This window comes from Atheta coriaria, unplaced genomic scaffold (assembly GCF_025399875.1).
Source record: "Atheta coriaria isolate IRGN ID8LTWV9N9 unplaced genomic scaffold, Caltech_Dcor_3.1 hic_scaffold_10_pilon, whole genome shotgun sequence".
Classification (NCBI taxonomy): Eukaryota; Metazoa; Arthropoda; class Insecta; order Coleoptera; family Staphylinidae; genus Dalotia; species Dalotia coriaria.
In genome coordinates this window covers 1,704,874-1,721,404 of record NW_027045452.1, presented here as the reverse complement: position 1 = coordinate 1,721,404, position 16,531 = coordinate 1,704,874, and the positions used below count along the sequence as shown (strand labels likewise).

The following is a 16,531-nucleotide window of genomic DNA, read 5'->3' as shown; positions in this document are numbered from 1 at the left end:
GCGCAGCATCGTCGGGGATAAATTAACATCGCAAGCCTTTGAATTGCATTCACGGCGAATGCACGCTTCAAATTGTTATGTTCGATCAATTGGAAACACAATTAATCGTCTCGGCTGAATAATTAACTCGTTATTTATTCTCATAAAATATTTTTGTGAAATAAATGTTATTTGCGTGCGTAAAACACTATTTTACACACGAGAATGATAAATTTAAATGAATGATTAATTAATCTATTCAGGAGCATCTCGAGCATACGTCGACGTAAATTATAATTAATAGTTTTAACTGATAAAATCGATTGGATTGCGCGCGGCTGCCGTGTGAGGCCGAGGACATTGCGTATCAATTATAATGTGAGATTAGAAGGATTAGTTCGCGCGCGCTGATGCGCATGACTAATGCACGGATGTGGCCGTGGCTGTGGATGTGCGCTAATCCTCTAATGGAAATTGATATTTGACTACACGATTACGATTTCTATATTTCGGCCCATTAATTAATCGATGCCACTTTGCATCGGCAAATGAAATTAATTTTTAATTTTATTACCGCGTTATAAATGTATAAGTATAAAGTGTCGTAATATGTAAATGAGAAAACAAGAAGTCCGTAACTCAATCAACGTTTTAATTGATGGACTTGTACTAATGGATTAATGGCGTTTTCTATTTGAATAGGATTAATTTTATTTATTTAGCTAAAATAATTCGGTTACATAATCGAAGAAATTAAGCAATTTTGAAATTTATTCATAAATGTTTAATCTGTCGATATAAAATTAAATTCATTCATGTCTCGTATGCAAATCGAACATTTTTACATATTTATTATGAAATTCATGTTGATCGTGCATAATGTGTTAATAAAAACGATTTATATCTCATCGTAGCGTCTTTTATGCGCGAGTTGAGAGTTTTCCATAATAACAACACACACAGGTATGATACTTTGGGAAAATACGGCTGACAATAAATTATAAATGAGAGAAAAAAACTTGATACAAACAGCACAATAACAGAATTGAAACGACTCGTAAAATATGAATATTTTCTATTAGGAAATAATAAATAAGCGATTTAGACGTAAATTATTACCAGGCGGTTGGATTCATTTAATTAGTTGAATAGAATAGAAGTTTTGTTTCATTTTTTTAGTTTTGGACAGATGTCCGTGACATTTTGGAGCGTGTATTATTTATATTTGTTTATTAAGAATTTAAGATTGTCAATAATGAAAAAAAAAGTTTTTCTCATCACATTATTTTGGTAGATAGAATTTTTTAAAATTTTCTCTTCTCGGCTGAATTAAAAAGAGGTTTTTCTTTATTTTTTTTTTTATATTTTTGAGGAGATATTTGGATCTTTTCCAAGGTTTTCTTAAATCTCTATATTTTTTTCCCTTTAGAATATATACCTATAATTAAAATATTGAATGATTCATTTGAGTCAAAAAGTGTTTTTTTAAAGTGGGTATTGTTTTTTTGAGCACTTTATATGTAAATCCATGGTCATAATTGAAAAAACAAACCGAACCAAGTTGAATTGAAGTCTTATATAGACATATGATATATAAATCTATGTTTGGAATTGTTTCGGTATTCCTTATTAGGAATATTAAGATGCCCAAAAATATTTGTAGGTTGAAACGAGTTACGCGTACGCTGCTACACCTGGCATGTTTTTTTTTAAAGATTGACGAGCGTTTATACAATTCAAAGTCAGAATTTTCTAATTGCTAATTATGAACATATGTCTCTCATATCTCTCGCCATCATCCAAATTTAGAATAATAATGATAATAATAATAAAATATGAGATATTGATCATTTTATCATCTACACCATGTTTAATTAACGAAATCAACCTTGAAATCTCTCTCTCATCTCATATACGTGTATAACCACCATTTTATTTATTTTTTATATTGAAAGATCAGATTTTAATCAGCCGGCTTTACTGTCCATCGATCCGAAGATTTTAAGTGCCGATCGATTCAACACACGCCGCTCAACGCTCAAGCTGCCAATTAGTGTAATTAAATTGCGTACGCAGATAGTTCGAATCGCATTAATGGTGCCCGCGCTCAGTTTACACGTTATTTTAATGATAAAATAAAAATAATTATATTTATGCCATTTAAATTAATGCCGTACAAATTATAGCGGCGTTATTGACTCGGAGTCAAACAACAAATTTAGGTACATTATAATAGGAACCAACTAAAATCAAATGTAAATATTAATTTGAGCGCAGTTTTGCAATGCGCAGTTTGATATGTAAACAAAATCGGGAAATGTCGGGCATGTTGGGCAAATCAAATAAACGCAAATGTTTGGCTTATCAACGGAAAACACGCGGTATTTTCGCTAAAATTCGTCGAAATATTCGTTTAATTCGAATAGTTTTTTATTTGTTTGTCTGTTGTCAAGCGCAGGATAAAATTTAAAAAAATTCAGTAATATTCATTCGTTTTATATGATTTTGTCGATAAATAAATGAATAAATAAACGCATTTGATGATGTCGAGTTAATCTCGAAATAAACGCAATACTGACATTCGTCACAATTGACCATGCATTCAAATTGGGTTTAATTAATCCATTATGAATCCGTTCCTGTTGATTCAACGCTTTGCGTCACCCACCCACGTTTAGACTCGATTAACTTGCAATAACAAGAGTACAATGCTTGTAAGGCAAACGTGCAGGAAGTTAAAATACAGCCATATTTTCATTTTTGTAAAATAAAACTATGTATGTAAAATAATCGTATTACAATTTCTGATTTATAACTTTATTGCATCCAGCGTAAAACTTGAAAGTTAAGATGTGTGTGAGATGATTTCGGCTGGTTGCTTGATTTATTGTGATTTATAGACGACTTCATTAAGTTTTTTATGAACACACGAACTCGTGCTCGAATGCTGGCGGGTGCTATAGAAAGGTCTTCAACGACGAATGCGACGAATGATTAATGAAGCATATTTGGACTCTCGAAAGAGATAAACACATCACAAAAATGTTTTTCGAAATATTTTAGTTACATGCAAAGAAATTCAATTGCATGCGTATCGTTAGATTATATAACAAGTCATGAAGAGAGGAAAAATAGCATCACATATATATTGGTGACTCGTGACGTGGTCTGCGCCGGAGCTATAAAAATCAATAAGCCGCTTTCTTCGCCGTTGCGTCTTTATGTAACCGTAAAATTCACATAACGTTGTTGCCGGCGCGGCGCGCACATAACAACATAAAACACCAAGCCGCAAGCAAACCACCCTCGATGTTTATGTTGGGATTTTGTGTGTTACACTTGAAATTTGCACATACAGCTAATAATAATAACACGCAACAAAGACAAAGACTAGTTTTTTAGATGGTGACATGTCGCAAGGGTGATTCCCTAAGGGTGATATGGTCACAGGTAATCTGCACGCATGTTTAATTCCCATTTCCATTCAAGTTGAGGATATTTATGATTGTGTGACGCATTAAAAAATACAGCGGCTAGAGGGTTTGCGTTTTCTTATCTACCCTTCAATGGACACTTGGAATAAATTTCAGCGTCGCCGCGTTCATAAACATATCGATATAAAAAGAAAGTATTAAAAAGAAAAAGGGGCGCCGTTGCTGGACAGGACGCGCCACAGTGTCTATTGAACCGAACTTGTTTTCGTTTGCTTTTGTGCGTTATCAGGTTGTTCACATTGAGAGGCGATGATTCAATATTCTTTCAGACGCGCCGCGCCACGGTGTGAACTCCTCTTCTATTGAAACACTTTGGCAATAAAAGCAAGCCGAATATCACCGCTTGAATTCGAGCACGGAAAACCGCATTTTCGCTCATAAATAAAACGCTAGAATAGGGTAAAAGTCGATTTATCATTTTTATTCATAATTCATTACCGACACAATGAAGTAAACATCTTCGAGAAGTTGTGAATGGAGAGTAAGCAAACAGTCGAACAAAATAATGTTTGTTTGTGTATGTTGGGTTGTCTACATTCAATGGAATTTAGCGTTCGTCATCATAGTCTGCTCCAATCGTATTTATCTCAACAATGGTCAAAGGTTAGGCAGGCAGAGGCACCCCATGTCCTAAACTGATAAACTACAAGGGCTTGAATTGAAGCGGAAGTGAAGAAAACATAAGGATTTAGGGTTGGAACGTGTAGTAGTTGTTGTTGTGTTGTGTTTACGAGATGGATGTAAAGCGCATTCCAAGAGGAAACCGTAGGTGCTTTCGATTCGCGGTCGAAATCAGGTACAAAGTGAGATGTGAGATGTGAGATTGCGAATCTACGAACATCGTAAAGCAGTATTAGACCTCTGTTCACCTCAACGTTTTGGGGGGGTCACTTTGCTCTTTCATTGCATTTCTCTTCGCTATTCTAAAAGCCCGCTTGGTCCTTGTGTGTTCACTATCTTATCCAATTGCAAGCTGGTTGAAAGCTGTTTGATTATATTATAGTAGAGGTAAACAAGGTCCTTTTGCCCAGGACGTTTTGTCCAGTGGGGTCAAGGCTTTTGACCGAAAGCAGATTGAATTAAGGAAAACGATCAAATTGGTTTTGGAATTGAATAACAACTTTACTTTTAAATTTAAGTTTAGAGAGCAGAGTTTGAGTGGTTTTAAATCTAATGTTGTTATTTTGTTGCAGCCCGAGTAACACTGCGCTCAGCTCCTTGGACCAAGTCAAGGACTATCTCCTCACGCCGGATACGTGCAAGTGCGGGTTGGAGTGTCCTCTCAAGTGTGATCTTGTCTTCAATTTTGATACAAAGGTAAGAATTTCATTTATATTCTAATTTGGATATTTTTTATCTTTGGGTGTATTTTGCAACATTTTTTCTTTTGTTGTCCTTGTGTTTTATTTTATCCCTTGTGGAGTGGCTTTTAACTTCTCAATGCCCGCGAGCGACCACAATAGTACAGAGAGGATGTGTACCCGGTTTAACTTTAAACAGATCCGATGAACGCAAAGTTCGCAGACGGGTCTGAGGATAAAACACGTTAGGGTATGAAAAAAAAAGTCGGGCAAAAAAGGATCGCAAAATGCTAACGTTTTCGTCTGGCTGAAATGATTTTAAGAAGCGAATTTGCCGTTGGTGTCCTCGTCGTCCTTGAGCTCACCCCAATTTCGGCCAGTCTGGTTTTTGCTGTTTTTCCAAATTAAATATTGATTTTCTTACATTCTTATGAAAAGGAGATGACACAAACCAACAAATTGGAAGCAAATGTAGGGAAAATGCAATAATGAAAAAAAAAGAGTTATATATCCATGAATGCGAATTATTCTTATGGTTTATAGGTTATTATAAGTGATTTAGTGAAAATTGTAATTTTGCGCGCAACAAATTTGCAAAATCAACTCGAACAACCCTTCCAGCTAACGCAGCGCGACCCTTTTCCGAAGTCAATGAATAAACGTTAATCGCCGTCTTCTACAGCACCCCATTCGCCGCACGTTGTTAGGAATTCATTATTTCTTCTCTCGTTCAGCATCGCACCACAAATTCGGCTTTACGAACGACTGTAAATCCTCGACAAAGACGCCCTTGCAAAGAAAACACGGAGTGAAATTTTAAATCGTATCCCAAGTGAGAACAGTACACGGAGGGTTAAACCAAAATGGAGCAAATATATACTCACGTAGTACCTACTAAAGTGAAAGACTGGTGTAACTCTTTTTCGTGTTCTGGTTTGGCTTTTGAAACTGGAGAGATTTGCATCAGGAAACTGGTAAAATTGTACTCGGATGCGAGGCAAGGTGGATTTGAGTAAATGCGTTCTAATTAACAGTCGCTTAAATCCGCCCCGGAACGCGTTTGAACCTCGTTGGTTGAGTAAAATACTCATCTCTGCTCTCTCTGCTGGTTGTCGGAATATCGAGATAAGCCTGGTGCTGGTTTTCGGCAGCCGGGTTTCGCATTGTGCGCGTTAACATTTACACGCCACTGAACGCGGCAACGCGTATGCGCCAAATTTAATTACCGCGATTAATAAGCGCGTTTCGTGCTGCCAGCCGTCCGCATCACAGCGTGCAAAGCGGTAACGCAATCAGCTTTTACGACACACGCGGGCCCAATGGATGGGCGATGCATTGCCATTACGCGCGCGGCGCGTTCAAATCGAATTAATATGTGCGTACGGTGCAAATTCTCGCATTAGGGGTTTGTCACGCCAGTCGAACCAATTTTGCTGGTTTGCAGCGCAATAAAGAATGCAATCTGCCGGCGCAATCCACACCTAATTGTATTTGCGACTCAAATTTAATCATTTTGTGATTATAAATGTTGGTAGCTGGATGAAAAACAATTTAAAACAAGTAATTTAATATTAATGGAACCAGTTAAAATCAGATAAAATATTGTGTTGAAAGTTTTTTTTTCAATCGGCGGATTTTGTTAGGAATCTAAAAATCTGCGACTGTACTGCCCCATGACTCAGGCACGACTGAGCGCTGAGCGCACAGCGCGTTGGCCTTTTATACCTGCGTACAACCCGCACGCAGTGGTGGGGGAAGTCGCGTCGCGTTGAATACGCTCACTACACGCTAGCTGAGGCTATACGTGAATAAAACACTAAGAACCCTTCTATATTGCTTTATTATGTTGTCGTTCTATTTCCCTAGGCCGTCAGCAATCAGCGATCACATCGATTGATGACCAGCCTCAGACATGTGCTCTTTTAATTGACTTTAAAATAAAAAAAAATAATTGAAGATTTTGGATGGCGTAATGACGAAAGATGGTTACATAATGACTGAAGTCATTCAACAGGCAAAAAAGCCGCTTTTACACTAGAAGTAGATGGTTGTGCTTGAGCCTAATCTACCGAAATCCCCTAGTCAACAATATTCTATCCATGTTTTTCTTGTAAGTGGCGCGTATACTGCGTTGTGCAGCTCTGCGCGCCTCCTCGGCTAGCCTACGACACAGACGCTCTTCCTCGTCCATATCGGCAAGCTTTTTATACATCCTATTCTCTTCGGCTTGGCGCAGCTCAGCTTCATGCGCGCGTACCTTCTGAATCTGATCACGCACATTGGGTAACATTGGCAGCGGGAAGGGTAGTGTTGTCAAGCCTTGACCTGGTTTCGTTGGCGGCACTTTGGGTTTACCAATGAGTCTATTGATGGTTCGTTCCTTTCTTTCTGGATAACGAAGTATAGGCACGTCTATGACCAGGTCTTCTTCCATGCTGTCTGATGTAGTGTCATCACTCGACGAGGACGATGATGGGTACGGATTCATAATTGTGCTGAATGTGCGCAGTTGTCTTTGCACATTGCGGAGCTTCATCACAGGACATCGTTGAGGTGTGATATGACTTGGACCTCCTGGGGTGGTGGTTGTAGTTGATCCCGATGCTGGTATGCAGCGTTTTTCCAACTCACGTTGAACGCGTTTTTCTTCGTGGTCTTGTTCGAGGATTGGAGATGTGAGGATGTTGGCATGTGTGCGCTTGGCTATCGCGCATGCGCAGTCTACAGTTTGCTTGCACCACTGCGACAGGCAAGGCATGCGCAGTAGGCCCAAACTTTTCAATGCCATTTTTATTTTTTTCGGTAGATTAAACTTATGCAACGTGGGTTTGATTTTCTCTTTGTGTTAATTAAGGGTGTGTACTTAATAGCTTCCAAAAGGTCTTCTTGTTTTGTTTAGGAGCGAGATGGTAACACTGCCTTTTTGTTGTTGAATGATGTACTATGGATTTTGATATGAGCCGGCGCGTGGAATTAAATCAAAAAAATCAAAATTGTTTTCGATTGTCATGGTAATAATCCAGTGAATATATGATCCAAAAATATTTATGTTTTAACAAAAGTTGCAAAAAGCTTTTGTAAATGTATGAAAAGTTTATATACGTTGCCTCTGTACGAGAACATGTTCAAATGCCCATTGGGCATGGAATGTAATGCGAGCGCACTTATTGGTACCTTTTATTAAAACCTGATTCGCGAGATGCAAACAGACGCAAAGTACGCGCGCGCGCACATAATGATTACCGGCTCTGTCTTGGAAAATACTACAATCGCGACGCTTTCAAGGTTCAACGAACGACTTTAAAAGCGCTCGCAATTCATCATAACTTCAACCGTATGCAAACACATGTTAATGTAATCATCAAATAACTCGATTGCCCTCTGGCGGATAGCCGCCAAACTAATTCATCACACCTGTCAAATGACAATAATGTAAATATGTTTATATTTTTATCATTTGTTTGTTTTGGAAATTATTATCACACTGTATGTAAAATTTCAATGTTGAATGCGTGCGTTGCATTGAAAGATTATTATTACTCCTAGCGCAATGGCTGTGCAAAATGTGGCTGTGGTCGTTATCGGGATTGAGGTGGGATAAGGAGAAAAACCGCATTCCATGAAGCGTGTTCGCGCGCGCGCGCAGGGCAAAAGCACATGGTTTTGCGAAGCTCTGCGCTTGGAAAGCTCAGCGCGGCTTGTCGCATTCGCGCGTGCAATTCAATACGCGAGGCTGAGAAATGCGCGCCAAAGATGCAATAACCAGCGGAAGCAACAAGGCATCGAGATTAGCTCTAGCTGGGCAAGTCTCGGACTTACTTTTGCTTCTCCTCGCAACATGCCACTGAATGTACACACTTGCAACTTTTGTCACTCCGCTCCAGTCAATTTACGCACGTACATTTAAGTTTTTTTTATTTCGTCTGCTTTTCTTGCTCACAAGAAGAATGCAGTAAGGAATTGCGAGCCGACGACATGAAATCGCGATTATTAAGTTAGTCTAATAACATTCCACGCGCGCATTCTTTGCGTGCTCGTGAAATTATTGTTTTCTGATCTCTGCCGATGATATCGCTCATAAATCTTCACTCGTTCAGGCAATAAACAACATTTTTTCTCTTTGCGTACACATGCGCGGATTACAGTCAATCATTTTCACATTCACTCGATTCTCATCTTCAAATTCAACTTAGGATTCACGGCACATTCACATGCGTAGTGATATTTTATTAGGTATATATTCAGTAGATGATTGCGATACGAGCATCTGAGGTGAGATGTGAGGCATACCTTTGAATGGGTATAATGCACGAGACATTCAAAGCGTAATTGTAAAATCGGGCGAGAATAAGCACGAGCATGAAGATAAATAAAAGCTGATTGCGCTTTAAGGCAAAGCGCGCAGCCGATATGATTTTATTCATCGCGCGTTTGGTCGTTTTGTGCGTTTTTCTGGCATTGTGCAGCTGTTTCGCTGCCGCTCGTTTATCCGAGCGAGTTATGCTTGCTTTGTGTGTTAAGAAAAGTTGCATTCGACCGGCAGCATCGCGGTTATTATACAATTTTGTTGTTTGTATCGTTTTATTAGTGATTTAGAATGCGAATTCTGCAGTTTTTACTTATTTTATATTTAAAATTAAACAATTAAATCACAAATTAATTTCAGAAATGATTTATCCTGTATAAAATCCAATTAATAATTAAACGCGACATTTATTGAAATTTTACATGATTACAACATGAATTATTACATTATAATTAATGCCAATCAATATCAACAAGTTGAAAGTTCTGTTTTCTATGCGGAAGTGACAATTAATACCAGACGAATCAATTACTCCGCGCTGATATCCACAATCGCACGCATTGAATAAAAATCATAGCGTTGATAATAAAAGAACCCTACGCATTGAAAGCATTATTGATATTGTTTTTGATTGTTCCCGATATTACACTTTATGACATCTCGTGATTTACCGAATATTGTTATGAGTCGTATGATTGCTTCGTGAATAATAACAATGCACTGATAATAGCCCACCTTCGTGTATTTGTTACGACACGTGTGTAAATGTAGATGCAAGCATTGTTGGTTTTTATGTTTCAATGCACACGCAAATAGTATAACAACGCCCGTGTAACTGATATCAATAAATTTTTCTGATAGCAAATTGTTTGCGCGCTGAGTTTATTGGAAACGGATTTAAATTCGTGCTTGTGGGTGATTGTGATTTGTGATTTATTGGCACGTCGAGGCTCGGAATTTTGCTCTGAATTAAATGTCATGCTGTGTCGCCGCCGGTGGTGTGCGATGGAAATATGGCGGACCGGAAGTGTGGGTGGCTCGATCACGTCGACTACTGTATATGCGTCGCATGCGTCGATTGTTTGATTGATGGTGATTCACGTTTTGACAGCACCTGCAAAATGATCAAATCTTGTTTTTAAATTGTGTTTCATTAATTTAGTAATAATTATTGCGTTAAAAGTTATTACACAAAATATTTTCCGTGTATATAATTAATCATTTTAATAGTTATTAATGTTAATATTTAAATACACGCGGCGCATTATCGGTATTTACGTTCGCCGCTTCGAAAAGAGCAAAAGAGTCTCGCGTTTCGCGTAAATAATTCCCGGGCGCGCGCGCGTGTAATGTCGATGTAAACGTGGCGTTGAATTAACGCGGCCGGAGAGCTTTCGCGAATATAAAGTGCGAACGAAATAAATTAGTCGTGTAAATATTATGCGCATAATAAATTATTTTCGCTACGAGCGCGGCCCGTGCACACACATGCGTGCGTTACATTTGCGTATATCTCTTATATTACGCGCGTTTACGATTTACATATTATGCTGACACATGTGCTGCTCAAGTCCTAAGAAGACGTCCATTTTCAAATTCCGTGTCGTCGACACAACAACACACGAAGAATCAGAGAATGCAGCGGAAAACTTTTTACTGATTTTATTACTATAGGCAACCAAGAGTGCGTATACCGCATCTCAAAGCATAGGCACCACTCGAATCAAAATCAATGCGACATTTAGCACCGCAACGCAAGTTTAATGAACCATAATGACACGAAGCGAAATGTTTATCGTGTATATGAAATCGAATTAGACTCACAGAATGTTATATTAAATGTGTGTTCGTACGCGAATGCCAGGATGTGGATAAATGCTAAGCGCACGTAATTTTATTACGAGTTTAGAACTTATGCTGCCATTAAAATCGCTGGGTAATTACTGCTTGGCTGCGCACGGTGTGTTGCGCGCTCGCACTTTATAAGTACATATAGGTAATACACTGCGCTTAGTGGATTGAATCGAGTCGCGTCTAATAAAGAGGTAACGGCTTAATATTGACGTGCAGATGCCAAATGTGAAATGCGCCGCGAATCGAGGCGTAAATTAAACGTCGGCAAAAGATACGCGAAGAGAAAGGTGCTTTGAAAGTCCTTATTCGTGCTGTGGTTGCCGAGGAAGTCGTCATGAATCATCACATCGTGTATCTACGTGACGCTTTGTACAAATGGATACTAATTAACTTGTTTAACGGCCTTTCTATTAATTATCTTCGTAAAAATAAAAACAATTGTAAAATATATTTGCTATGCTCGATTATAACTCTCAAGCATTGGCTACGTATCTGTAGGCAACCATAATATCGTATTGTACAATTTATAATGTAATTTATTCGCTGTATTTGTATAAACAGTTTCATCCATATTCGAACACAATATACTCGTTATCGACGCGATATAATCGAAAATTAGTCTCGTTACGAACTCGGCGAATGATTCAAATTAAAATTTAAATAGATTAATTCACGATTGAGCGCAACGCGCAGCAGCGCGCCATTTGTGCTGCGCGCGTCGACGTAATAAATCCAATTCGCGATATCATCTAAATTGCGCGTACGTTTTATGCGGAAAATAGGTAAATGGAAGCGTTGAGTGAAACGCATAAATATACAACGCGCACAATGCGCCGCGCGCCGCCATTACGCGTTAGCGAACACATGTTTGTAAATAGCGAGCTTACCACCGCTTTGCAATGCACACACGATGGGCAAGCGTGTTGCGGCCCGTATAATTAAACTCAACACATTCGGCGCATAAATTGCGATGGGATTTAAGAATGTCTTTAAGAACACATCAAATCAAAGCAATGTGTGCATTAAAATAGGCGAAGAATTTGGTTAAGGTTGAGGTTGACTTGAGATGTTTTGTGGTAGGCAGCCAATTTTACAACGTAAATATTTGTGAGTGTTGCGGAGAAAATTGCAACCGCACGGTTGTAAATTATAATTAGTGTAAAGTAATGTTATGTTGTGCGTAGGCTTTTGCAAATAAACACGAACATTGAACGTGAAATACCGGACGGTATGGCGTTTTACTATCATTTGCTAATAGTATTAGAAGGAGTGTATTGATTCTTGAGTTGTGAGTGCTGCGTAGGTGTTGTAAATACTTGGAAATCGAGGTAAATGCGTGTTTTACATAAACTAGCTACGCGTAAATACTTTGTAACAAAATAAAAATTGCAAAGAAGCAAAAATTCAATTTTTATTACCAACTAGCCTTTGCCTGCGACTTCTTTCCGGTAGTATTTAATAAAAATGTAATTTGTTTTTACTCTCTTGTTCTAAACATAGTATGTGTCAATTCTATCAAAAAGATTTGCAATTTTATTTTAAAGAAATTAATTATAAAAAGAATTGCTAATAATGCAGTTTAGCGCGCCATCTTGGATTCAACTATTTAACTATAACTATGATTGAATCTCAATGCCAACTTTTATCCTATCGAAAAGGGCTGTCTTTTGGGTTTTTCCGGCAATTATTCGAATTTTTCTCGCCGTAAAAACCATCCTTGGACTTTAACGAACATTTTAAAAAAGGAATTGGTCAAATTGGTGTAAGCGTTGTAGAGTTATGCGCTTACCAACAGATTTTGCGATTCATTTTATACCGTACATCGTACATATTTGAGTAGTAATTTTGTAACTATTACAACTAAAATCCATTTAAGTTTTGCATATTTTTTTGTTTTGCTTGTATGGTATTTTGTTTTCTACTTTGCATCCAATTAGCACACTATTAGCACACTTTACTTTGAGTAATTGCCATAATCACAGGCCGAAGCGAGCGGAGATGTGGAGTTAAATTGTCAAAGAGCTGAAAGAGTCGAAGAACAATCACGTCGTTAAAGTCGTCGCGTTTCATTTCGCTGTCATCACTTTCTTGTTGATTGTTTTACTCTTTTTTTGCGTTCAATCTGTCATGGCGGCCCACGGCCTATGTAATTATAGGTATTGTTTTCTCTTATTAAAGTCAGCAATAATAAAATACACTTTGTTCATTGACACAAAAAGAAAAGTTTTTAAATTTTTGGTTTTATTTTCTTTGGTTTATTTTATTGTAGAAATTACATTTTATGTACTAGTCTATAATGGTACATTACTTAGGAAGAGTAGAAAACACTTATTTACTAGCTACTCGTATTTTTCTCATGAAAAACTCATTGTTTTTCTCTTTTTGCTAAAAATTTTCAATGTTTTTATATTTTTTTCAATATTTTTACACGATTGCATAATTCACATCATTAAATATCTAAAAATTGTTTTAACCACTTTCGCAACGTATTTTTATGCGTAAAAATACAAAAATATCATTTTGCATGTTTAAAATGCCTCTTAACGCATTGTATATTTTCCCAAGCGTGTATAATTTAAATTTTGCGTTGCGAATCGTCAACGCTTCAACATCTTCCAGCAATTACCAATGTCGTCGTGCTAAACTTCTTTCATTTTAGCCCATTACACACACATATACACACATATATATACATTTGCAGTCACATTGGGCGTGCAGTTGTGCTGCGCTTGTTTGTTCGGTGGCTTTCTTTTTTGTAGCGCTTTGTTCGGATCGTGCTTCCTTTGTTTCGCGAATCGAATAATGTGGCCACGGTCCATTATAAATTTACTACCACTGTACCCACTGTGTTTATCGGCTTTGCATAAACATAAACATACACGGAGGGAATCTGCACTTATAAAATGTAATATAATGTAATGAAACGAATCGCACTTTGTGAGCGTCGTCGTCCCACGCGCGCGCGCGCACACTGCTTTAATCATAAACATAACCTAATCGTTGTCTCTTCGCGCATAGCGTTTACTTGTTGCGCGGGTATCGCACATAAACAACGCGACTTATTGACGATTCAGTGCCGGGTAATTTCGTATTAAATTTGCGGTTGTTCCGCACGTTCATTATGCGCTATGAGCGTCGTAAAATAAATACGTGTTTAAATTTGCTTTAATGACAAAATGGCGGATCGTGCAAAATCGTAGGTTTCGCGCCGCCGTCGTGTGGTTAATCCCAGGAACGAGCGATGGCCATTAGGCGACTGTTATTATTTACAATGAGCAGTTGTAAAACTAGAAACAATTACTGTTTTGTCTCAGGCCGCTGCGTTCTGTCGCTTTGTATCAAATTTATTCAATTCTCACGTTTCAATGTTACTTATGCTCATCATCTGCAAAGTGCTCGCCGGTTTATTTGCTTTTATTATTTTTCGTTCGCCTCCACGCATTGTCGTGCATAGTTTTTATGCTTTGTTTTCCAGCGAACGCTCGCGCGCTTTTTACGAGATGTTTTTTGCCTATTAATGGGCGTCTTGATAAGTTAACGCATGTTTTATTGTTTTTCGCTATTCATACGAGCACAACACACACGCATACAAACGCTGCGTTTATTTTTAATCTGTGTATTCTCGTTGAGATTTATTGCGTTGTAAAAAACTAAGCGCGGGATCGCAAATTGTGCAGATAATAAGTTTTATTATGTTAGTTTTTCTCGTTTTGTTCGCTTTTAATAACTTTTAATTTGTATCCTGCGTTTCGAATATTCAAATGTTCCGCATCATGTCAACCGGAAATATAACCTCACAATTTCGGACTTTCAAATTGACTTCGTGCTCAACCGACGTAGTTTTTTGTTTTCCGAATGAAAAAGTTACAAATTTATGGACAAAAGAAATACGCTCGCGATGAGCAACACAAAAAATACAGGAAACATTCAGTTTACTTGCATGTGTGTGTATGTGGGGATTTTTCATCCCCTTCGTTGCAATTCCACGTCCCCGATGGGTTGTTGTCGCTTTGTTTTTAGCCCGCCGCAAACCGGACCGGAAAAAAACCACCGCCAAGCTCATATTGCTCGGATAAAAGTTTAAAAGCTTCCAGTTATGTGTGTGTGTGTGTGTGGGTGTAAAGCATCCATTGCGGACGCTGCGGTGATACTTTTTGCCTCGTTTTCATTAAAGCTTTTATCTCGTCACAAAACATTTCGTAGCATGAGCTTGACAGAAACGCTTGCGACACGCGAATGGGGTGAATCTAATTTTCGTCTTTTATCATCCTCTGTAGTGCTTCGCGGTGCGGGCGCGCGCGTAAATGTTAAAGCGCTTGTTGCAAATTTAAAAGCTTTCTAAAAACGTTCGCAGAGTGTCGTTTCATTGCGCCGCGCGCGCGCGCGTCGGCAAATTAAAAGTGAATTATGTAGTTCATGCATTATGCATTCGATGGGATTGCCGCGGCGAGAGTTCGTGTATTTGCTTGATGTATGTGTTATGGATTTGCGTAATAATTGTAGGTAGCCCACCGCGGCGTAGAAAATAGAATTCGCAGAATCGCCGCCGGCGGTGCAAGTGGAGCAGGCGCAATTTCAACATTTCCGTCAATGCAATTATCGAATGATATTCATTTATTATTTACTTTACGCTTTGTTAAACCTTCCATATTGGTCGTATTAAATATTAACAAACAATGCCGCTGAATATGACAAATAAACGTGTGTAATTCGTGTAATAATAGAAAATCGGGTCAATGTGATTATATCGAGTTTATTTCATTGATTTTTTTGTTGTTAGAATTTAAAATGAACAAAAACAAAAATTAATTTAAAATGTGTTTGTGTATGTTTTCATTTTTAATTACAGGCTTGCCAGCTGTTGATTTTATTTCCATTTGATTGAAGCGATACTTTAATTATTCGCATTCGCAGCATTTGCAAATTTAATCGTTTCCGTCTCGAGTCTCTCGACTCTTCAACCTCTTCGTTTGCCTGTCAGCGAATTATCAGAGACAGGGAGCAAGCAACAAGCTTGAAAACTTGAATACTCAACACGAAATGTTAAAATTTAATATATTTACTTATTGAATCGCTTGTTGGTGGCAGTTGCTGAAAAAAATTTAATCATTGGTTTCATTTGTAGGTAAATTTTATTTTTTTTAATTCTGAGGCTTCTGTCTTACTCTTTTCTGTTTTTTAATTTACTTATGCAATGTGTACTTGTATACTCGAGAAATAACCAGCCTGAGTGTCATTAGTTTGCGTGTTGCGAGTAATTAAACGACGTCTCTTCGCTTTTCGTTTTGCATAAATTGCGTTTTCTTTCCGTTTTGTTTGTTTTACGCCCGTCACATCTTTCAATTTCACTTTCTGTTGAATTGCAATGAGGAAGGAATATTAATTGCTTATTATATTTACGAAAAATTTGCATGTTTGTATTTATTTTGTGTGTAATTTAGTTAAAATTTCAATCGCGAGGGTAAATAGAATGCTGGAAAACATTCATCGGATTAAAAGCAAATTGTTGAATGTGATGTTGGCTGACGTTTGTTTGCTGCATGTTGGTTGGAAATAAAAAACGCAACACGGCTTCGAGCGTTGGCGAAAAGGGTGGC

The 16,531-nt window shown here is 37.9% G+C and overlaps 1 protein-coding gene across 1 annotated transcript in view; it reads left to right on the top strand.

Moving 5' to 3' along the window:
* LOC135801431 (transcription factor SPT20 homolog) overlaps positions 1–16,531 on the top strand; it is a 46,380-nt gene that overhangs the window by 15,144 nt on the left and 14,705 nt on the right. The window contains exon 3 of the mRNA XM_065314925.1: positions 4,667–4,790. Within this exon, the coding sequence (XP_065170997.1) occupies positions 4,667–4,790 (124 nt within the window). The remainder of the gene's footprint in view (positions 1–4,666; positions 4,791–16,531) is intronic.